Source organism: Nycticebus coucang, chromosome 9, assembly GCF_027406575.1.
Source record: "Nycticebus coucang isolate mNycCou1 chromosome 9, mNycCou1.pri, whole genome shotgun sequence".
Taxonomy (NCBI): Eukaryota; Metazoa; Chordata; class Mammalia; order Primates; family Lorisidae; genus Nycticebus; species Nycticebus coucang.
In genome coordinates this window covers 8,702,509-8,726,704 of record NC_069788.1, presented here as the reverse complement: position 1 = coordinate 8,726,704, position 24,196 = coordinate 8,702,509, and the positions used below count along the sequence as shown (strand labels likewise).

The following is a 24,196-nucleotide window of genomic DNA, read 5'->3' as shown; positions in this document are numbered from 1 at the left end:
TAAACACTAACCTCACAATATATGACTTTTCTAACCTAAATGTGATGTACTATATAATACTCTCTAATTTTCACTGGATGCCTTTATTTTTTCCCAATCATTCTAATGAAGATTTAAAAATATATTAAAATTCAGAGTAAGCTTACATGTAGATTAATGATGATTGAGTTTTTTTTAAATCAATGAGTAAAGAAATTGAAACAAAATTCACACAGTCAAAATTATCACAATTCAGATTGGTTATGATACTAACTAAAATATGTTCTTTTCACAGAAATGATGGAACAAGACCCCAAATGACGCCGTATGTTGTTTCCATTTACTTTTTTTTAATAGGTTGTGGATAGTTTGGGGAGAGAAGTAGATTCCTCATTGGAGCAAATTTCAAATTAATTTATTTTGTTAAAAGAGAATGAAATAACAGTTTAATTTTTCATTTTTTTTCTTGCCTAGGAAAAAATGTCTAACGTTCCTGTTTGGTGCCTAATCACTGGAGTTCATGATTTGGTTTCCTTCTTTCTATTGTCTTTGTGTAAATCATAGTGCCCCCTTTGTTTTACGTGCTTTTAACTATTTTTTTTACCTTACATCTTTATAGAATCAGATGTGGAAGTAATAAGTATAAATAAAATATTTAGTTTTCAATATATATGATAGTTCATTGTATTATATCTAAAGCAAGTCATAAGCTGAAGTTATTTTTATAGTGTTAATTTTGGTGCAAATGTACCTTTTTAAAAAAAATCTCCCCATAGAGAATCTAGGTAACAGTTAGAATATAAATTAAGTATATTTTGCATATATTTTATGTATGCCACGTGTAGATACATATAAGTTTTGAAACATATATAAAATCTGAATTTTGCACAGCTTTAAGGACTCCAGCTGTAACCTTTCCAGTGATGGTTCTCCACTCAACAGACTCCAGCACCAACCCGTGTTTCATAAAGGATGCAATTTATATAAAAGGAAAAATAATAGGATAGTCATTTACAATAAAACATATTTATTTTAATATGAAAGTACTTGCACATAACTGCATTGGGAACAGTGAAGTGATCAGCTATTTTTACTGATACACAGAATCACAGTGAACGCTGTAGCTTTATGGGCACATCCGTATAGCAGTGTTGTGTTGAGCACTAAAATGCCACGGCCTTGTGAACAGTCCTTGTGAAGTTCTGGATAGAGCCATCTGCAGTCTCCTCTCAATCATACAATATTTGTACCTCTAGAAAAATTTTGAGGATGTTAAAACCAGGCAAGAAAATTAGGAAGGAAAGAGCAAGGAAATAATGAAGTTAACAGAATATCGTGGAACAGAATGAAACTATTCCACAGAATTAAACAAATATTGAGAAAAGTTATACTTCTGTGAGAATTAGAAGAAAAAGAAGTTTTTGCCTTTGGGAAAAAGTTTATCCTTAGACGGTCAGAATGCATCAGATCTTTCATTTAATAAGTCTTTGTATTGATATTCTCTTCTTAAAAAACATGCTTTGATTACAATTTTAGAGCTTTAAACACATCAGATTCTTTTTTTAAACTCTGACACTATAAAATACAACATCTCGGTTTACCGCCATCCCTTGTCTGATTAACATTTACTAAGCAACTCTGGAGCAAAAGTCCTGATGAAGAATCTATATTTTGCCACTCATATTCTATGCATAGAAAAACATCATAGTAGCATAGCTTTCAGGTTTTATTTAAAAGTTGCTACTGCAAAAATGGAGATGTGTTCAAATAATTATAACTGGATTTAAACAAAAATTTTGTTGTGTTTATAGATTTGTTGAAAAGCATATATCGATGTTTGTAAATATCTATATAATTGTGAATGGCTAATGAGTCAATAATCATATTGAAAATATTTTAATTATGCTTTTAGATCTTAAAAGTAATTTATATGCTGTGTCTTTTATTTTATAACCGTGTTGTATTATCATTTTTCTTATAGGGAACAAATGGCCAAGGAAATGTCAGAATTGTTGAGTAGGTTAGTGCAGGGTGATTTGGGGAAATGAGTGTTCACCTCAAAATCATGTTTTTAAATTACTGTTGATTATTTGGGCCAGATCCTGTTACAGTGGTTCTCAACCTTCCTAATGCCACAGCCCTTTAATACAGTTCCTGTGGGTCACGACCCACAGGTTGAGAACCACTGTGTTACAAGAATAGTCTGCTCTTCCCATGTAAGTTTTCTGTACAAGAAATACCATATCCTCTTTACTCTGCCCAACACAGGAAAAAGATAAAAAGCAATGTTTCTATAAACTGGCATTTCTCAGAAGGGGCACCACTGGCATCTGGCTGGGAGAGTTCCCTGCTGGTGCTGCCCTGCTTGTTTCTGGCCTCCCCAGCTCAGCCTCAGTGGGGGGATCCTTCTCTCTGTCAACCGGCTAGAGTGTTTGTTGCCCCTCGTCTGGGAACTACTGTGGCTAATCCGAGGGCGTGGCTCCCCAGGGGCGCTGAACCATAGAGCACGCTGAAAAACCACTGGTGTAGATTGAGCCACCAAAGAATGTAACTTGAGAGCAGGATCTGGTCCTTTACCTTTGTAAGTTGATAAGAATTTAGCATGTTAATTCTCAGTGTTGAAGGTATAAAGTTAATTCAAGGTGTTACTGTATTTTTAAAGATCAAGTCAGTTTTGTTACTACATTACTGGATCATTTACGTGATTGTCTTCATAGCAAGTCTAAATAATCAGTAAATTATCTTTGTTTTACTGTTTCAATAATCCAGCAGTGGGAGTGGAGAAGCATTTAAATGTGTTACATTGATTACTTCTTTGGATGCTGGCTGTGTTTTTTAGCAGATGTATTTTTGTTTGAGGTAATATGAATGAAAAATTAGTGATATGAAAACTGTACTGTAAGCAATATTTGAATAATGTTATTTTTAAAAAGCATCAAAACACACCTTCAAAACACACCTTGTGTATATTCTAAAACCTCAGGTATATTCTGACAATCTGCAAGACCGTATATCATGTAAATTTACTTTCCTTTTCAAAAGAAAAGAAGGCAGCAACAATAAAATACATAATAATGTTCAGCTTCCCTCCTGAGTAATCTCAAATTCTGTGCAAAATAAACACAAGTCTTAAAGGAAGGTTGAGAACCACTGTTGTATTGTAATAATGTTCAGATTCTCTCCTAGAAAGGCCTCCCGGAAGGGCTAGAACAAAAAAGAATTTGTTTTCTTTTGATTCATTGTTTCTTAGGGATTTAGAAAAGAAAAAGAATATTTGAATGAATGTTAAAGCATAATTTTTTTGTTAAGGATATTAGACATTGGGCGGCACCTGTGGCTCAAGGAGTAGGGCCCCGGTCCCATATGCCCGAGGTGGTGGGTTCAAACCCAGCCCCTGCCAAAAGAAAACAACCAAGATGACAGGATAATAGACATTGCTGGCACACAGCTGGCTCCTTTTGAGCAAAGCAGTTAGGAACAAGAAGCTACGTGGAAAGTTGCCACATAGCTCATGAAAGTGTAAGATTCTACAACAGACCTCAAACATTTTAATCATGAACATACAGCAAAGACTAAGTGGCCAAACATTATTCTTCAGCCAGTCTTATGTGTAACTAACAAGCACCATGTCACACAATTTGAAGTATGTGGGGTAATGCGCGCTATCTTTTATTCTCTAAAATGAAAGCATATGTAGGCCCTTTAAAGAGGCAAGGTACCTCATTGATTTGTTAAATTTAATATTGAAAGGGTAATTTCCTTTACTTCACCAAGAAGGTAGCATTTTCAAGCATCCTCTTCAGAAACATCAGTCTTGTGTGTGTCCTGACTGCTTGCCAGGATATAAAGGGAAAACAATCCAAACTGAAATGATCAGAAGTCGGAGCTTGCTGTGGGCATTATAGCTTGGCTGTGCCTCTTTCAGAGGAAGCACCATGCATGTTCCCCTAGCAGGTGATGAAGCTGTATTTTCTTCTGTGATACTGAGAAACAATATTTTAGTTCTCTAATATTAGTTATTTTAACATCTGTGCCACCTGCTTTACATGTCTTGAAATGTGACGTGTTTAAACAATCCTTTTGTTACACTGAACTTAAAAGTCATATGGCTTATTCTGAGTGTTCTCTCTGTGCAAGTATAAATTTTTTTTTTTTTTTTGAGGTAGAGTCTCACTGTGTTGCTCTCAGTAGATTCCCAGGGCATCACAGCTCACAGCAACCTCAAACTCTTGGGCTTAAGCAATTCTCTTGCCTCAGCCTTTCAAGTAGCTGGGACTACAGGAGCCTGCCACAATGCCCGGCTATTTTTAGAGACAAGGTCTTGCTCTTGCTCAAGATGGTCTCAAACCTGTGAGCTCAGGCAATCCACCCACCTTGGCTTCCCAGAGTGCTAGGATTATAGGCATGAGCTACCATGCCTGGCCCAAGTATAATCTTTTGCTGAAAAATAACATTCATTACTACAGAAAATAACTTGTTCAATATTTTCTGAGTAATCTCAAATTATGTGCAAAATAAACACAAGTCTTAAGCCCTGAGTAACCCTATGTTGAAAAGGCTCAATTTATCCCATTTTATTGAGCACTTTAAATCTCTTATCTTTTCCTGTACGATGTTCCTACTAAATGGGGCATGATACAACACTTGTGCCCATTGAAATCTGTTACCTACGTCATGAGCTACAACCTCTTCCTTTAATTTACTAGGAGTCATACTATAACTCATTAAATATGAGAGCATGGTTTTGTCTGCTTGTAGAACTTTTCTGCGTGTTGTAATTAACAGTGGAACCTGAACAGTCAGAGGCTTTCCAGGCTTTGCGTGTCGAGTGCAGTGGGCTGCAGTGTGGCTGTTCACCTGTAACATCCTGACCCTGGGGAGATTCAGAACCAGGATGTGCGTGGAGTTGGTCCATCTGCAGCTTTCCTTGTTCTTTGTGGTGACTGTACTGTGTGGCTCACGGCTTATAAACAAACCGTTTCTGTGCTTCTAATGACCTTTTAAGTGTGCTGAGGATTTCTTTTTCAATTTTGAGCAATGTGTGTATTTTTTAACTTTGGATGTTCATGTATCCATCAGTATGAACATCTAAACTGAAGTCTGGGGGAAGTCTGTGGTTATAGGATATTAGAATTTAAAATGGAATATAGCTAGCAAGTAGCTTGCTGGAGAATTTCAGTTTAAGTACACCAGTGTTCACCTCATCTGTCAAAAAGATACAAAAGTTCTACGTTTTTCTAGTAGCTGTTTCCAGTTCTCACCTTTGTGTACTTTCTTGACTCTTTAGTTAATGTTTCCTTCATGTTTCTAGTTTAAAAATGCAAAAATATGTAATAATTACAGAGGTCCTGCCGTACAAGCCACCAAGGCAGCTGCTGGAACCAAGAAACACGATCTTAGTAAATGGAAATATGCAGAACTCCGTGATACCATCAACACTTCCTGTGGTAAGTGTCTGTAAAGGGTGAAAATTAGGAAGAGTCCATAGTGATAGGTAGTAGGTACCTAGATTGGGGTGGGATGTTTTTATATATGTAAAACTATATAAAACCACGGGCAATAGCTTTCACTAGCCTCTTTGTTACTCTCCCCTTGATATAAAAACTTAATTTTTTCCCACAAAGCTAAAAGAAAGATGTTATTAAGTTAAATTAATTTTTCCTATTCTTGCTTAAGCAAGATAGGAGAGCAAAGACAAACTGTGGTGTGGGCCGTACGAATGACCAGCCCTGTGACGTCACTTGTAATCCCTAAGTACCCGGATATCTGAGTCTCAGGTCCATCACTGCACAGTAACATGGAGCAATGGAGGGTTTTCTACTTAAAGCTATTTTTCTTCTAACAGAACAATTCAGCTAAAGTACTGTATCCAAAGGATCCTCAGTAGTTATGTTCTTCTTTAAATCACAGTGTTTGAATTCTAGACATTAGGACTGGGAACAGAAGCATCATAGTTGTACAGAATTCTCATTATGTTCTTTTCCTTCATACTGAGTTTATCTGGGTAACTGGCAGCATTAACTGTGTGGCCTGTAAACCTGAATGTATTTGAGCACAGTGACTTTGTATTTTGTTGTCAAGGCTTGTGTCCTTGGACAAGTGACTTCTCAGTACCAGGCGCTAACCGATGGCGCAACTGGAGCTCTTAGACAAGTGACTTAACATCTCTGATTCAGTTTCTTTATATATAAAAAACCTGTTTTAGTCCAGAGTGCTTGTGCAGATATAAGATAGTAACAGTGAGGAGAGAGTGCTCTGTAAATATGAAAGATAATATCATAAAATGCTCATTCCTGTGAATAATTATCTTGCTTTTGATTTTGTACTATTAATTTAAAAATTAAAAAATGTTAAGTGTATGTTTATGCCACACAATAGTTAGATAATTATGTTAGATGAGTAAATTAGGATATTAATTCTTCTTTTTCTGCTTGCCTTTTTTTTTTTTTTTTTTTGGCTCTTTCTATGTAATCAACAGATATTGAGCTCCTGGCAGCTTGCAGAGAAGAATTCCATAGGAGACTAAAAGTGTATCATGCTTGGAAATCCAAGAACAAGAAGAGAAATACTGAAACAGAGCAACGTGCTCCAAAGTCTGTGACTGATTATGGTAAAAACAAATCTGTATTTTTGAACGTTTCAAAGTGTATGTATATAAATGTGTGCAGTTACATAAGGCATTTCAGTAAAATGTCCAATATATGTTTTCTCTTACTGCAGAACTGTAATTCTTTGACCTTCTTACAGCCACAATGGCCTATCTTTTATAGCATCGTTCTATTAAATATGTCTTTAAAGTCATATTTGTTAAGCCATATTGAATTGACTTCTTAAAATGAATTCTAGTGATAAGAATTTTCTTGTCTATAGTAAAGAGATTGTGTGTATCAAGATTACATGTGAAAATTTAAAGATTCCCATGAATCTTTGACTTTACATATGAAATGGGTTTTACATATGAAAATGAGTATTTTTATATTTGCTATAAGGGATCATGTTTAATTTTTATTTTTATTCTTATTTTTTAATTTAATATAGCTCATTTTTTTTTTAATCTTTTTTAAACTGTAGTTTTACGTACTTTCTTGTTCCTCCCAGAATATGATTATTGCCTGGGAAAAAAAAGGAATTGGTTCAGATGTTCTCCATTAATACTTGAATTCCTTTGTTTAAAAAAGGAGATTATTTACTGCAAGCATTATTTTTACAATACTGTGAAAATTTGAGTGAAAAATACTAACCTTGGTTCAGACCAGAGTTCTGCCCTGATTTTATTTTATTTTTTTGACTGGGATCCTAAAAATGGATATTGTTACTTTGTTGTGCAAATGGCTGAGTTGCATACTTGAAATCAGAAAACAGAGTAGGATCGATGTAGTTAAAAACACACACGAGCTTTAACATTAACTGAAGATACGTCGTGTGACACGTGTGTTGTACTTTTAATCCTTAAAGCTCTACTTGGAAATTCATTTTAGTTTCTGAGCTTAATTCTGGTTAATGTCAAAGTGACAGCAGATGTAACATCTTTTTTTAAAGTATATTCCCCACATTTTATAGTGTAGCTTAGTAATGCGTGATCCCAGTTGACTTAGAAAATGAGCTCTTGATTATATTTAGCCCCCTTCACCACCTTCTGAGTAAATAACAGCAGTGTTTAAGCAAAATCAGTTCAGTGTTTCTGAGTTGTGGCAAAGAGTGGATGGAGCGAGGGCAGAGTTCTTATTAATAAGGGAGATGGTGTGCCAGTGATGGCTCAAGGGCGCTATCGGTCAGACCATGATGACTGAGGAAGGGCGGTGAAGGATCACTTATAACAGGGAAGCCCCTCCAAACAGTATGATCCCACGCTCTTCTCCGGTTCAAAACTTTTTCTCTTTAATTGAAAAACAGCAGGATGATCGCCTTACCTGTGTGGTCACATTACCTGACTAAGCTTCTGACCACAAGTTACCTTTGTTTAAAAAATGGCAAAGGACTGTTCTTTTCAGCTGTAATCTTTCTAGCTGTAAGTGTTCTAATCACTACCTTTAGCTTGATGGACTTTTATTATGTTGTATTTCAAAAATTACATGTCTGAATGATTGCACTTCTTAAAAAGAAACTAATGTTGTAATATTTGACACACCCATTTACATGAATATACAAATATTTCTTGTGTTTTTAAACCAAACTTTGATACCTTACTCATCTACCTTTGCCCAAAAGGGTGCAAGTCATACATGGCTCAGTGTGCTGGTTCAAGACCCGTTTCCGTGCACAATATGCTGAGAGAACTAAAGAGTGGATTAGGAAAATTTCCTAAGGCAAATATTAACAAATTTAGGAATTTGATGTGAACACCATCCACATATGTTTAGCAGCTTTCAGGGAACTGGATTATGAGCCCTTTTCTGGATAAAGTGTAACTTCTGCTCTGAAAAGTACTTATCTTGCTTTTCTTTTTCTTTTTCTTTTTTTCTCCTGGAAGATTGATTCTGACACAGGAGCATGTAGCTAAAAGGAAAGGTGAAGGCACCAAGGTGCTTTAACAGCTCACGGCGAGAATTCTGTACTTAGATGGTTTCCCAACGGGGCAGCTAAACGTCCACCCTTTACAAGGAACTGCCACATGCTCTATTGTTTAGGAGGATTAGAATTCTTTAAATTGAGAAAATAAAATGATGACAACTCACGAATAACAAAAACGTAACCTGATATTGTTGATTTAAAGAGTAATAACACTAAAAAAATAAGGAGTAATAACACCGACAAATTGTGGTGAATTTTTCTGATAATGAGCTCCGACCCTTTTCCTGGTGAGGACGCTGTCTCTCATCTCCTTTGCTTTAGAGAGAGATTTCTCAGAAATAATTTATGGGCCAGTGCCAAATGACCCAGCCAATATTTATAATGTTTAATTGCTTAAAACAAGGATTTTGGAAAATAATTTTACTTTATAGTTCCTAAAATAAAAAATGGCATATGTTTAAAATTTAGACAGTTTGAAGAAAGTAAGACATACTGGGTGTATAAAAAAAGTAGCAATTGTTTTCTCTAAAGCGTATCATTTTCTGATTAATTTATGATTCTGTGTGTGTGTGTTTTTTTTTCCCTCAGAAAATTCTAGTAATGTATTAGTGATGTGAAAAAGGTGCTGTAGTATCTATTAAGTCGTCTTGTGAGGTTTTTGTTTGGATATTGCTATCTTCCAAAATTACAAACTAAGTTTCATTTTAAAATTTTGGTTCTTTTATATATGCCTCAATCAGAATTTCCTAAGACATAATCAAAATGTCCTTTTTTTCCTTACAAAAATCAGACACACGCATTTACTCACAGTTCATTCTGAGAGTATTTGGCTTGTAGATAGGATATTTACTTGTTAGTCACCACCTCAATTGATGGGAAGGCTTTATAAATTAGAAAAAGTGCTCATTTAATAGTTTTGGCATTTTTGTCTTTTCTTCAATGTAAAATATTTGTCCACAGATTTTGCACCATTTTTGAACAATTCACGTAAGTCAATGGTGGTAACTCATAAGCTAACTGGAAGACGGGTTAAAATACTTTATAAAACACTAACTCCTATTAGAAATTGTTTTGCTACAATTTTGAGTAGAATTGTGCAACGTTAAAGTTGCATGTCTGCACTAAGATGGCTTTTAATTTGAAATGATGCTTTTATTTGGATCATTCTAAAATACATAGGCAAAACAAAATCTAAAGTATATTTTAATCAAATTATTTCCATTTAAAAAATAACTAGTATTTTAAACTGGAAGTGTATGCAATTCTTATTGTAGCAAAACTATCTTAATATAGCAGCTGCTCTTTTAGAATAAAGACTAACTTTTAGGTGCTGGTTTCAAACATTGGGATGGTATGTGCATTTCTGTCTAAGGAGATTTGAGTTTGATGATGTGCACAGGTTTAATCATGGTACCCTGTAACAGGAAGAGGAGATTATTCTGTTATTTTTATAGCTTCCTATGATGTGCATTCTTTGATAATTTAAAAGCTTTTGGTCACTTTGGTGTACAGTAAATTTCTTCCAGAATCAATTGAGCAATATGGTTGGGATATAATGTCATATTCATTTGTCAACTGGTTTTTTAAGTACTACTTATAATTTATAGAGCTACATTGGAAAGTTAATTCATACTTTTGAAGATAATGTGATTGGATGTGAAAAAAATTGTTTAGAAGATGAACGTCAAGCTTCTAATGTCTGTGTCACTGTACTTTCCCAGATAGATAGTAGTTTGCAGCCTCCCCCCAACAAAATTTCAGTTCTCCCATTAGTAGGAAAAGCCATCAAAGACTTTCTGTTCTGCTTCTTAATTTTATCCAATGTATTAAGTTATGGGAGGCTATATTGTTAAAAGAATAAAGTTAGTTAATGAATGACTGTCAGTATCACAGTAAATTTCCTATCAACTGTACATTAATTTCAATTCATGACTTAAGATGGAGAAAAGGTGTTTTTTTTTAACCCTTTTAAAATATTTTAGTTTCAAGTCAGTGTACTTTCCACAGTATAGGTAATTGTTACAACTTGAAGCGGAAATTCAGAACTATAAGTAGTTTGGAGGGAATAGGAACGAAAGGAAAAATAAGCACATCTCTGTTCACCTGCCAAAGACGATGCAGCTTCTTAAAGTCACTGATGAAACTGGGCCTCTAACTCTTCCGTAGGCATCTGTAGCTGTGCTAGATGCTCTTTTTTTGCTTTCTTTGGTTTATAACTAACAAATTCACCTTCTATAAAGCTTTTTCTGTTTCTTGGTGTGAAACATAGGATAAGAATATTTTCATCCTTTTGGTATTTGCAGATTGTTACAGAAGTCACGTGGCTGTTCTCGATTTTTATGTCACAGATGTATATATCATATAGTTTTCTTTTGGCACAGATTTTCCTAGTGAAATTCTTAATTGAGTCGTAGTAAATGGTCTACTTTTAAAGTTATGAGTTTAAAGCATATTAAACAGGCTAACCAGAATTATGCTGCTAAATATGTAAAGTCATTGCCCCTGGGAAATATTTACATTTGCAGATAAAAATAAAAACCTAATTGTTCAGTAATGAAAATTGAGCAAGGGAGGACAGATTGATAAGAGTGCAGTGCCCAGTACTGGCAGAAAAGCAAGGGTTCTTCTTTTCTGTTGGTGAGGAGAGTGAAATGTTATATATGTTCCACTTTCTTCATTGGATTTTATTCCAAGAACAATCTGATTTCAGAGTAAGTAAATAACTTTGAGGGAAATTTCATGCTTACCGTTATAGGCAGTTTTTTTGGGGGGGGGGGGAGGTTTGGTTTTAATTTTGGTCATAAGGTTGTCTAAATATTATTAGTATCTGTGTTATCATGGCATTTAAATCCAAAATCAGTTGGCAAAACAAAGTTTTTACATGGCTTCTACTTTTTGTAGAAGTTATGATTAAATGGACAAGTGTCTACTCCTTAGATTTTTGAAAATCCTGTTTATTTTGTTACATAGTAAATAGTCCAACAAAAGTTATTCTGCAACCTTCATTTGAACTCTTTGGAGGAAAAAATATAAAACTAGTAAATAATACTAGTTTGCTTTCCTGCCTCATGAGTTCATTTTAGTCCTTTGTGGAGATCTGCTGGGGTTTGTGGTTGCCGGTGGCTGTGGTGGCGGCGGTGATGGTGGTGTGGGTGTGTCTGCAGTGCCAATGAGCATCCTTAGGGGATGACGATACTAAGAAGTAGGACTCTGGATTGTATTCATTTATGGGCAATCTGTTAGAAGCCTTTCTTCTCCCTTTATGTAAATTTTTTTTGGGTACGTGCTAGAATGAAAGGCAGTCTTCCTTTCCCCTGAGCTGCTGGTGTGACTCGCCTTGTTGTGTGCAACAGCTCAGCAGAACCCAGTGGCTCAGCTCCCTGCCCGGCAGCAGGAGGTCGAGATGAGCCGGCAGCAGCGCTTCTTCCGCATCCCCTTCATCCGCCCGGCCGACCAGTACAAGGACCCGCAGAGCAAGAAGAAGGGCTGGTGGTACGCACACTTCGACGGGCCCTGGATCGCGCGGCAGATGGAGCTGCACCCCGACAAGCCGCCCATCCTGCTTGTGGCTGGTGGGTACGAGGCCCGTGTAAAAACATTTCATAAAGCAAGGAAAGATTGTACTCAATGTAATAATTCATTCCATTTCAAGGTTGAGGTATGGACTTCTGCAGTTAAATCACATTTTCAGTTCATTGAGGATTAGCTGATTTAGGATGTGAAGTTGCTGGGATTAACTCTGTCCTGTGGAGTGCACAGAGACCTGAGGTGTTCGGAACACCTTTGTTTGGCGTTTGGTTATGTCCCCTGATTTGTAACTAACTTGAGGAAATGCTGCCCAGTTACTAACCCTGACACCTTGTTTGATCAACTGAAGAATGCCAGGGGTCCTCAAACTTTTTAAACAGGGGGCCAATTCACTGTCCCTCAGACTGTTGGAGGGCTGGACTATAGTTTAAAAGAAAAACTATGAACAAATTCCTATGCACCCTGCATATATCTTATTTTGAAGTGAAAAAACAAAACGGAAACAAATACAATCACACCGCCTCATGTGGCCCATTGGCTGCAATTTGAGGACCCCTGGATTACACATTTCGAAAGAGTCCTTGCCTTGATGGGGGACAAATTTAAGTTGTTGGTGAATTGATTAAGCAGATTTCCATCTTTTTTTTTTTTTTTTGTAGAGACAGAGTCTCACTTTATGGCCCTCGGTAGAGTGCCGTGGCCTCACACAGCTCACAGCAACCTCCAACTCCTGGGCTTACGCGATTCTCTTGCCTCAGCCTCCCGAGTAGCTGGGACTACAGGCGCCCGCCACAACGCCCGGCTATTTTTTTGTTGTTGCAGTTTTGGCCAGGGCCGGGTTTGAACCCGCCACCCTCGGCATATGGGGCCGGCGCCCTACTCACTGAGCCACAGGCGCCGCCCATCCATTTCTTTTTTTAAATTAAATCATAGCTGTATACATTAATGCGATCGTGGGGCACCATACACTGGTTTTATAGACCATTCGCCATATTGTCATCACACTGGTTAACATAGCCTTCCTGGCATTTTCTTAGTTATTGTGTTAAGACATTTATATTCTACATTTACTGAGTTTCACATGTACCCTTGTAAGATGCACCCTAGGTGTGGTCCAGCAGATTTCCATCTTACTGGGAGAAAATGCAGTCTTAGAAGGTGTTCAAATCTATGAGAACTGATAGGTATTTGCGGAATAAAATTGATAAGAAATGGTCCTAAAAAGAGCAATGTTAATCTTCTGCCATCCCGTGATTGCAGGCAAGGATGACATGGAGATGTGCGAGCTCAATCTGGAGGAGACGGGCCTGACTCGGAAGCGTGGCGCCGAGATCCTGCCCCGACAGTTTGAGGAGATGTGGGAGCGCTGCGGGGGCCTGCGGTACCTGCAGAGCGCGGTGGAGAGCAGGCAGGCGCGGCCCACCTACGCCACGGCCATGCTGCAGAGCCTGCTCAAGTAGAGGGCTGCAGAGCTGGGCAGGGGGTAGGGGCCACCAGGGGGTGAACCGTCCGTCATCATGCTAGAGTTGCTTCTATAAAGTGACCAGAGTTTGTTAATCGTGGCTTTTTGTAGATTTGTTGAAGGTTAATCATGGCAGTGAATTTGGAACCTAAAACTTACTTTTCCCCTTACCCAGCTGTAACTCTGAAACCTTCATATTTGTTTCACTTGGACAGATTCTGACATCTCCTTATCCTTTGCCGACAGACTACCTTACATCTATCAGAATTGTTCCCTAGGAAAAGAGTTTTTTTAAAAAAATACAAAATACTTGCTTTCTAAATATGGCCTAGTACCATCAAACTGGAGTAATGAGACATTAGTTAAGATTTCTTACAAGAATTAGGGTACTTAAAATGATTCAGGCACTGATGCTTTGTTCTGAAAAGTGGTGCCTTTTCTTTACTTTTGGTAGAAATTCATAGAAATTTCCATCAGAAGTGGAAATTCTGATTTTTTTTCTCCTTTGCAGTGTGTCTTACTCTGAGTGGAGCAATTCTTTCTAAGTTCAGGAGTTCTAGAAAGAGCCTTTATGTATTTGATGGACTCTGTGATAAAGAAGGTACTGATCGTATCCCGCACAGATTTGTTTCATGCTATCCAAATATTCCTTTTACATTCCATGGACAAATAAAGGAAATTCAGGTCATTTAAATGCCTGAAAGTTTTGAGATAAGTTTTATTTAATTTAGAAAAGGAAATGGGTTTTAGGTGCACCATGGTTTAAACTGGACTGAATTCAACTGTTCTTTCAGCTTCATCTCAAGTTATGATTTTTGTATCAGAATATTGTCCAAGTTGTTTAATAGGATTTAAAGTAGAATTATGTTTCAAATATCTTTCTTTTTTTTTTTTTAATTCCTAATGTCTTTTTGGTCTTTGAGATTTTGGTAATCAAAGGGCTGTTTCATATGCTTTGTAATTCAAAAGCCCTTGTGTTTAGTAATTGCTTGTTTTATGTAACTCTGTGTGTTGTTCTGATCAAATATCAGCAGTTTGAAGCCTAATATTTATGACTTTCGTATTAGGAATTTGGAGACAAGAAATACATCAAACAGTTATGTTGACATAATCCTAAAGAGTCTTGTTTGTATACTAGAATAAAATTAGAAAATGAAATGATTCTCTGCACCTTTTCCTCCAGTTTTTAGAGACCTTAACCTTTGAAATGAAATTCCAGTGATTTTTTTTTTTTTTTTCTAGAAAGATTACCTCAGTTTGGAAAATATTTCCCAGCTGACTAGGTTAGTGTTTGAGAGCACAGACACTGTTTTCAGAATTGCTTCTCTCATACTGTGTGTCTTAATACAGAAATATTTATTTATTATACTACTGTGCAAATGATTGTCTTGTGTTAAAGTAATTAAAATGCTATTAATTGAGAATGTGAATGTGATCACCTTTTGGAGGATGTATTACTCCACACACACCCCCTGCTGGGCCCTTCGATTGATGACAGAAGGTTTAGTTACTGAAATAAAAGACCTGCTCTCTCTCTTCCATCTCTGGCCTTTAGTTGGTGTTTTTATTTGTATAGGATATGGAAGGATAAACTTTGTTTACCTTGGTTTAGTAACAAGAAAAGTTATTAAACAAAATTTAGTAACCAAATGGATTTTTAATGACTTGTCCTTTAGTACTGTTTCCAGAAATAGTTTTCTGTATCTTTTAGATATGTCTATAGGCACCAGATAGAAAATTAATGAGAGTTTAAAATTATTAAGTTGAAAGAACTTGACATTGTAAAGAATTTGTAAGAAATACATCACCACAAAAAATTGTTGTAAGTCTCTTCGTTTTTGACTCCAATGGTTAATAAAATTAGTTAATCTTTTTTTTTTTTTTTTGTGGTTTTTGGCCGGGGCTGGGTCCGAACCCGCCACCTCCGGCATATGGGACCGGCGCCCCACTCCTTGAGCCACAGGCGCCGCCCTAAAATTAGTTAATCTTAAGCCATTTTATTTCTAATTATGTCACACACTTGTCCTAGAACTTATCTATTTAAAATAGTCTCCTGGGTTAATTCTGCATACTGGGAGAGCTGCCCTAATTCTGACAGACTTGAGTTAACCTAGATACAAGAGATGTACGTCCACATAGACGCCCTTTGCTGGCGGAACTTCGCAGCCTGTCACCCTCTTAAGGGAGATAGCAGAAACGCTGTTCTGAAAGATGTCAGTGCAGCTGCTTTACCGTGTTCATGAGCAGACTCAGACATCCTAGGTGAACAGCGTAGGAATAAAAAGTGAAGTAATTCATATTTTAATTGGTCATTTTAATTGAGACTTAAAATTAGAAGTTTAAGTCGTCCTGTCCAGTCTCTTCCATAGTGGATGCTTTGCAAAGGTGGGCACTGGTAGAATATTAAAAGTAAGAGGACAAAGAGTTTTCACATTCAGTGATAATGTGATTCCTAATTGTGCTAACACAGTGTCAGTGTGTATTATGAGCTGTGGGAACTCACTGAGTAAAGGAAAATTCTCTAATCCACGTATGTTGGGAGAATACTGAGTTTACTTAGATGTGAAATTGAGGAGATGGCATGTTCTCAGACGCTTACACAAGGAAGAAATGAACTCATGCACACAGGATCACAGGCCCACTCAGGATGTTCTATTGCTACCTTTTGCTTCTATTAATTTTTATAGGCCATTCTTTCTAGTAACGTATTGAATCCCTTTGTTTTTCAAGCAACCAAGAAAAGATCATCTTAAGTAGAATTTAGGTGGTGTTCATGGAAGCTTGGGGAATAGAAACCCACAGGCAAGAATAATAATGAGTATTTATTATCTGTAGAGCTTTGTTAATTGGATATTAAAAATAAGATATCTTCATTCACAGGTTATTACTGTGGTTCTCAGGGAACCCCAAAACATACAGATCTTTTATTTTTTTCTTTTTTATCTGAAGTAGTTTAGTTGAAGAGTACTTGGATCAGCGGAATAAATATTCATTGAATTGGTGAGCCACTTAATACGATGTTAGTGAGAGACCTTTTGTGGATCAGAGAGGTCAGGTGATTCAGTTCTAGACTGTGAGAAAGATAGACATGCCTTTGCTCCAATTACACATATGTGGCAGAAAGCATCATAACAAGCAAACATGGTTTTCTAGCCCCTGGAGGACTTAAAACAGTTGCTCCACCACCATTTCCACATCTTCTGAAGGGAAGACGGTTCGTGCCTATCAGGCCTATCGGCGCCAGTAATGACAAGTAGCGAGAGTTTCACAAAGTCTCCTAGAAGGTAAATGGACGAGTGGGGAGGAGAGAGTGGAGGATATCTGAAAACGAGAATGGGCACAGATTGGGGGGGAACAAATGGAAGGGAAGAGCCCAGGGGCAGTGGAGAAGGTGGCTGCCCTACGCTACCTACCCATTGGGGTTCAAAACACTGATAACGTTTTAGGCAGCAGAGTGGTCAGAGTGGTCCTAGTATTTGTGAAGTTTTAGAATGAATTGTGTATGACATGAGAGCCAGAGCCTACGGTTATTAACACTTGGATCCAGATACACCTGGAGCATAAATTCTTGGCGAATGGGAATTTCGCTGCCACCCAGGAAAAGGTCAGCGCTAAGCAGGCGTCTGGATGTAAGCCTCCTGGGAGGGGGAAACAGACTCACCAGGGTAAAGCCCACCCATGCCAGGACCACGTGTTTGGATAAAGTTCAGTTCAGTTCAAATCAGAGTATTCTTTCCCCCATCACCGGCCTAATACAGGACAGAAGTTTAGTCGTCTCAGAAGTTTTGCAAGAGATAATCAGGAAAAATTAATGCTTATTCAAAAGAAGAGTCTTTCATCCTAATTTATACAAATGCTCACCTTTAAACCACAAATAGGCTTATTAATTAATGAATAACAGTAATTAATATTAATAATTAAAAGTTAATAACTTTTCCCTTCTGAAAATTCAGTTAGTTGCAACTGTTACTTAATTTTTCCTGATTTCATTAACACTGTGTATCTAATACCTTCCTAAAACACTGATGTACTGGAAATGCAAATAAATGCTGTCTGCATAGAACTTTATCTTTCATCTTGTGCTTTTAATAGAGTTCTGCGGTGTCGTGAACAACGGTGAATGTAAATGCTGTGCTTGTTGGCTGTGTCTCAGATGGGAGGAGTAAGCGGGAAAAGCCTGAGTCCCTGATGCTTCAGCAAGGGACTCAGATGCCTCAAACGTCTTTGAATTTTGGCCCCAGCCTTCTGTGTGATCTCTAAGGAGCAGACAGGACTGTATGTGAGCCACCACTACATTTTGCCTAGGCAAACCAAATGTTGGCTTTCTTTCCCCAGCCCTTGCTGATCTGTGAGAAGACAGATAAAAACTGGGAACCCAAAGAAGTCTTTCTCCCTAAGGCTTCAGATAATAGTTGGTCTGTATACACAGCCTATTCCACACCCTTTGTCTTGAACCTACCATGGTCCTGGTGGGGCTTCCTTTTTTTTTTTAATTAACTATATTTTGTAATCAAATTAATTATGAAGGTACAAATGTTTAGGTTATGTTGTTCTCACTTCCAAGGTAAAGTTCAAGTTGCAGTCGAGCCCTTCACCCAGGGGGTGTGCTGAACACCCTCACACGGGCACGTCAGGTGAGATCCCACCAACTGCCCTCCCTCTGCCCCTTCCCCCCAGCCCCTCCGCCTTGCTAGACTATATTCCTGGTGGCTTCTGAGAGTGGAAGGGGAAAAGATGGATGATCTGAAGAGTGAGAGGCACGGAACACAAAAGAGGACCCTTCCCCACAGAATATAGTTTTTACTACTATTTCCTCATCAAAAACTGTATTTCCTCCACTAGTTAGAGCACAACTAAAATGTAGGGATAGTGGCGGAGCCTTTCTTTTTTTGGTGAAATTTTTTTTTGTGTGCTTTTGCTTGGCCTGTTGTGCTTCTATCAAGTTTGTTTTTATGGGGAATGGCTGTGAGGTGGCAGGGCCCCCCTAGCCTGGGGAGATGTTCAGGGAATGACCCCCCTCCCCCAGCTGCTTCTCCTCCTTTAACAACAAACATTATTTTCTCCTCTGCCAGAAGTAGCCCATGGATACGTCTCTTATTACCCTGTTTCCCCAAAAATAAGACATCCTCCGAAAATAAGACCTACTTACAAGAAAGATAAGACGTCCCCTGAAAATAAGACCTAGCGCATCTTTGGGAGCACACCTTAAAATAAGACACTGTCTTATTTTTGGGGAAACAGGGTATCAGCAAGCACGTGGCTTTTCCTCCTTTAGGTTAATCCTTTACCCTGGGTGTTAAGATTTACCTCGTTAAAGATACTTTATAAATGAAGCTGTTCCACAGTTCAGTGCTGGCTGCAGGCATCAGCTGCACCTGTCCTACCCCATCTTTTGTGTCTGTCTTTCCCATTTTCCACCATTCCCACTCAGGTTATTTCTCCTTACCTGCTGTTCTGTGAAATGTTTTCCCCTGGGAAGTTACAGGGATGTGGAAGTAGGCAAGGGAGCTTCCTGCCCTCTTTCTCTGCTCTGTGGCATCTGTCATATTTCAGTTTGAAGTCATTTTCTCATAGATTTTCACTTTGGGGGGAGGATTGATATGGAAATAGTGATGGAAGCTACACATTTTTGAAACCAACAGGAGTGATTTTTTTCAAGGTTTTGGGACCCTGCCCCATGTAGGAATACCATTGCCCCACCCCCATGGTCTTCGTTATTAGGAAATGTTTTTATTTTTGAAGTTTACTATTACTTATATGTTGTTATCAGTGTTTACTATTTTGCTGTATTCTGGCAGCATTAAAATCTTCATCTTTAATAGCATGTATTGAATCCATAAAACAAATCTAGGGAATATCTAATAAAACACAGAATAACTTTATTATAAATCTATGAATATGATGATTTTATTTTATTGAAATTAAGGTTTGTAGCAAATATATTTGATAATGGAACAACCGATAGAGACTCAGAAGGATTCATTTTCATTAAGTAGCATATTAAAAACGGCCTACCCAGGTTACACTGGCGCCAATCTAGGCACACACACACAAGAGTTAGTGTGAGGGATTATTCAAGGAACTTACTGCAAGACACTTCATCTATGTGGAAAACAGGAGTCGGTTCAGTCACGTGACACAATCTTACCTCCACCACCCTCAGCATAGAGTTTCCCTTTAAAATAGCTTTGTGTAGTAACAAGAAAAGTCAGTTTTTCATGGTTTGTATGTCTGAACCTCAGTTCCTCTTTCTTTTAGAGAACAATTTAAAAATGATTGGCAATAAAAAACCTAACTGTGTAAGAAGTAATTGCTTATATAAAATTAGTATGTTTAAAAACTGAAGACTGAAGTGTGTGTGTGTGATCAGACGTTGTAGTGTGGCGCGTTCACACACACACCACAGTGCTCACACCCCAGGTCTATTCTTGAGTTTGGAGAGAAGGGCATCTCCTTACACAAGTAATCATCTCGTAGATGTACATTGTAGCATACGAAGAATTTGTTTCCTGATACATTGTTGACTCCCCAAACAATAAGTAAGCTGCACTTGTTACAAATGATCTTGAGTAATATTTTAAGGGCAACTAGAAGCAAAACTGGTTTACTATCACCTTGACTAGCCTCCAAGAACGGTCAAAATGTTCACTGATTGTATCTGGGGTTTTGATAATAAGCGTCTTTTTCTTCAAAATTTATCAGTCATCAAGTACCTGACTCCCCCTAGTTGAAACATTCTGTGTGCTGGTTCCCAGTGTTGACTGTGTCTCTGGATTCTGGTGACCAGTGAACATACCTGCCTGTTTTCAGAAAGTTGACAGAGTGGATACAACTTTCCCTGAAAAAGCAAATTGTCTCCCTCGAAATAGCCTAAATGACAATATGTGTGTTTTCATCTTTTAATTTCCTTCCCAGTCTTGATGGTTAAAGTCTTCATATCCTACAGTCAGTAATTCGAGATTTCTTTTCCTGGTAACCTGAAAAGAAATAGTTTTAAGAACTTAAGAAATGCCACTTGAGGTCATTGGTTCCCTACATTATTACCTCCCCTGGTGGATGACAGGGTACATGCTGGCCATTTAGAATATTTCCCTTGAAAGGTTGAAGAGGCCCTCCAAATATTCCTAGCTTTAGAATCTAGTAGAAATCTATTCCATCTCTTATTAAAACTGTTTAAGTTCTCAGGATGACCCAGCTCTGCAGCAGGGGTGGCAGATAGTCTGTGAAGGTGATCATGTCCCCTTCCAACCACAGCAGACATCACTAATCTATTATAGAACTCTTCCCTGTGGGACTCAGACGTGTCCCCAGAATCTCTCTCAACACAGCAATCTCCCTGGTGATGCATAAGCAGCCTTGGTATTTAACATTTGTCATTCCTGCCAAGGAACAGGATGCAGTTCTTCAAGTTTACTTCCTACCGTGACACTTTCCACTCAGTACTTCAAGATTTAGTAGGTATTTCCTTTGTCCTGGACATTTTATCAAAATCAGATCCTGTGTCCTGTTGGCATTTTATGGCCCTACTCGGAACTTTTTCTGTTTCTCCAATTACCTTGGTTTCAAGAAGTTAAAAGTGGCGCACATTCCAAATGTGAACTTGTAGACAAAATTATGGTTAGCATTTGGTGTGATTTCCTCAGTATCCCTGATTGTATATTGATTGTGATAACTTTTTCAGGTGCAAGCTTTAAAGCATTTGTTTTCACCCAGCAGTATAGATCTCAGGCAGAGTGGACATTGGCTGATGATCCTCCATTGTTACCATCACAGACTATATTTCTACAAGAAAAGGTTGTCAATATTATACAGTACTTGTTTTTTTTTCTCTTTGTGAGAGGGGGGTCTCACTGTATTGCCTGAGCTAGAGTGCAGTGGTGTCACCACAGCTGGGTGTAATCTCAATTTTTTTTTTTTTTTTTGCAGTTTTTGGCCAGGGCTAGGTTTGAACCCACCACCTCCGGTACATGGGGCTGGCACCCTACTCCTTTGAGCCACAGGCACTGCCCCTGGATTGCTTTTCTTATTCTGTTGTTTTATCTGCACATTTCAGTTAGCACTAGCCTTTTGTCTGTCCTTCTTACATAAGGAAATACCTTTTTCTCCTCCCCTTAAAATAGTAAATGAAAAAGCCTGACAAATAAAGGAAAAGTGTTTTACCTATTTCTGTTGGGCTACAAAATCCAGGCACAGAAATGCTTTAAATTTCCTTCAAAATTCAAATTCAGTAATTAAGACCAACATATAAAGGAAATTAGAATTTACCTTGTTACTGCGTTGATTTTTGAACTTTTTAACATGAGTTTTGTATGCTTGGTTTTTAGAGTGATCTGTTGACCTGCAAAAGGAAGCAGAATTGTGATACCTATTTCCTGGGCTTAGCAACAGCTTTCCACTATTTTAGTTTTCAAGTGATGATGAGGGAAAACGGACAGCGTGTTTTTGCAGGTGTCTTCCATTTGGGTTGGAGGAAGCGTGCTCTCTGCATCCCCAGCCCCCCTCCCCGAGTTTCACCTTTCAGTTGGCCACTACTTCTCAGGCGGTGGTCTCAGAAGGACTGAAGGACGCGCATGGGGAAGATGAGGGTAAGTTCATTTGTAAAAAGTAGAGTTATTTTTCAAGTTAAGTTCGGAGTTGTGGGGGCTGAAAAACAACTCCGTAAATAGTAATTTGTTCATAAAATTTAAACCACAGTATCCCCTTAGTAACGGCTATTCTTATAAAGTCAAAAGTTAAATGTTCATGAGGACGTGGAGAAAAGGGAACAGTGTGTAAACACTGTTCTTGGGAATATAAATTAGAAGAGCCATTATGGAAAACATTTTTCTTCAAAAAATTTAAACTAGAACTGCCCTCTGCTCCAGCAGTCCTACTGTGGGTTGTGTCCTAAGGAGGAGAAGTCAGCGTAGCAGAGAGATCTGCACGCCCATGTGTGCTGCGGCAACATTCACGACCCTCAGATGTTCCATCAGCCGCAGTTCTCAGCAACACATGAGTGGATTCAGAAAACGTGTGATCTATACAAAACGTAATGCAATTCAGCCGTAAAAACAAACGGAGTCCTGCCATTTGTGACAATGTGGATGAACCTGGATGACACTGTGCTCAGTGAAGTCACCACTCAGGAAGACGCATACTGCACGGAAGAGCTGATCTCACAGAAACAAAAAATAGAATAGTGATCACCAGAGACAGGGGTGGGAGGGGGCAAGTGGGGGACATTGGCCAATGGCACAAAATCACAGATAGGAGGAGTAAGTTCTAGTGTTTTCTTGTACAGTAGGGCTTTGTCCGCACACTGAGGATATCAGGGCTTAACGACTAATTAACAATAACGTATTTCAAAACAGCAGAGAAGACTGCTTGCCCACTAGGAGATGATAAATACTCGAGGTGATGGATATTCTGAATGACCCTGGATTTTATCATTACAAATTGTGCGCATGAATCAAAACATCACATGTATCCTCTAAATATGTCCATTATGTGTTGATTAAGATTTAGAAAAATTAAAATTTATTTTTGAATTTGATGTATATAATTCCAGACCTTTCCAAATAGACGTTTTATAATTTCCATTGGTAAGACATTTTGCACTCCTGTTTTTCCTCTTTTACATTAAAAATGGGTCTAATATTTGGGGGATACCTTCCTACATGTGTTCCCTTAGTAGCTGTTCTCTTTTCTCTCAACATGCTAGGATAATTTCCGGGAAAGCGGAACAGAGGAAAATTCTGTCTCAGTGCCAGGGCTCAATGGGAAGAACGCAGAGGAGTGGGGAGAGAGGTAGAGTTTAAGGAGATCAAGTTCCTTTTCTCCCTTTCACACCAAAGGCAGCATTTTTGGTTCCTATATTCACCCTGGTTCGGAGATATGGAGGCTCTGACACTACCAGGGAAGGGGTGGATACCTGGGACCAGAACTAAGATCACAGGTGAGGGATTAGAAACTCTCCCAAGGAGCAGGTGAGACCAGGAAAGTCACACGCACTATAATATATTCCAAGGGAACTGAGCTGCCTAAAGCAATCGCTCAAATTATTAATCAGATGACATTTTAAGAACTGGATTAGACTCTGTTGAACTCCAATGCCCTCTCCTCTCTCTCCTAACCTCTCCACTATTTGGTGGGAAAAGCTCAAAGGGAAAGTAGTTGACAGTTTTCCAGAGGAGAACATGATCCTCCCTCCCCCATCTAAGGCACAGCATGTTAGTGAGCTTCTGACCTGTGGTAGTTACAGCAAGTTCTATATTATTAAAATGTCCTCATAGATGGTCACTTGGTATCATCATTTACTTAATCTGGCCCCTCTATTTTCAAATATTTTTTTCGTTATTATAAATAATGTCACAGAGAACACGCCAGGCCTGTTAAGTTAAAGGACAAAAGCATAAATCTTTAGATCTGAAGAGGACAAGTCTAAATAATTGATTCCGATGTAGATTTGCATTTTCTGTGTATGTGTAATGATAATTGTGATTAATAAAAGTCAAAGTTATCACATCGAAAAGGCAAGTTGCAAGTAAGTTGCTGGTATGTCAGAGTCTATGTGTAGAACATCTGAAGTGGAGGCGGATGGAGGCTGCACGGCGCGTCGTCATAAAGACTGAACAGAGGGAAAGGATCGAGGGGCAAACAAAGGTGAAGATGGAATGAATGACAGTGACTTCATAGAAGGGCAAGTGACTGCGGCCACCAAGCTGCTCTGGGCGTGTC

The 24,196-nt window shown here is 38.2% G+C and overlaps 2 protein-coding genes across 6 annotated transcripts in view; one reads left to right on the top strand and one right to left on the bottom strand.

Moving 5' to 3' along the window:
• The window catches only part of MYO6 (myosin VI), a 156,932-nt gene extending 139,384 nt beyond the window's left edge, over nucleotides 1–17,548 (top strand). The window contains exons 30-36 of one of the 5 annotated variants that reach the window (XM_053601865.1): nucleotides 275–304; nucleotides 1,961–1,999; nucleotides 5,323–5,426; nucleotides 6,458–6,589; nucleotides 9,451–9,477; nucleotides 11,844–12,062; nucleotides 13,279–17,548. In XM_053601865.1, coding sequence (XP_053457840.1) covers nucleotides 275–304; nucleotides 1,961–1,999; nucleotides 5,323–5,426; nucleotides 6,458–6,589; nucleotides 9,451–9,477; nucleotides 11,844–12,062; nucleotides 13,279–13,478 — 751 coding nt within the window. In that variant the 3' untranslated portion in view covers nucleotides 13,479–17,548. The remainder of the gene's footprint in view (nucleotides 1–274; nucleotides 305–1,960; nucleotides 2,000–5,322; nucleotides 5,427–6,457; nucleotides 6,590–9,450; nucleotides 9,478–11,843; nucleotides 12,063–13,278) is intronic. The other 4 variants (XM_053601868.1, XM_053601867.1, XM_053601869.1 and 1 more) reach the window with 4 other exon arrangements.
• Nucleotides 17,549–20,379: 2,831 nt separating this feature from the next.
• The window catches only part of IMPG1 (interphotoreceptor matrix proteoglycan 1), a 163,033-nt gene continuing 159,216 nt past the window's right edge, over nucleotides 20,380–24,196 (bottom strand). The window contains 2 exon segments of the mRNA XM_053603577.1: nucleotides 20,380–20,457; nucleotides 21,746–21,818. Of these exon segments, the coding sequence (XP_053459552.1) occupies nucleotides 20,380–20,457; nucleotides 21,746–21,818 (151 nt within the window).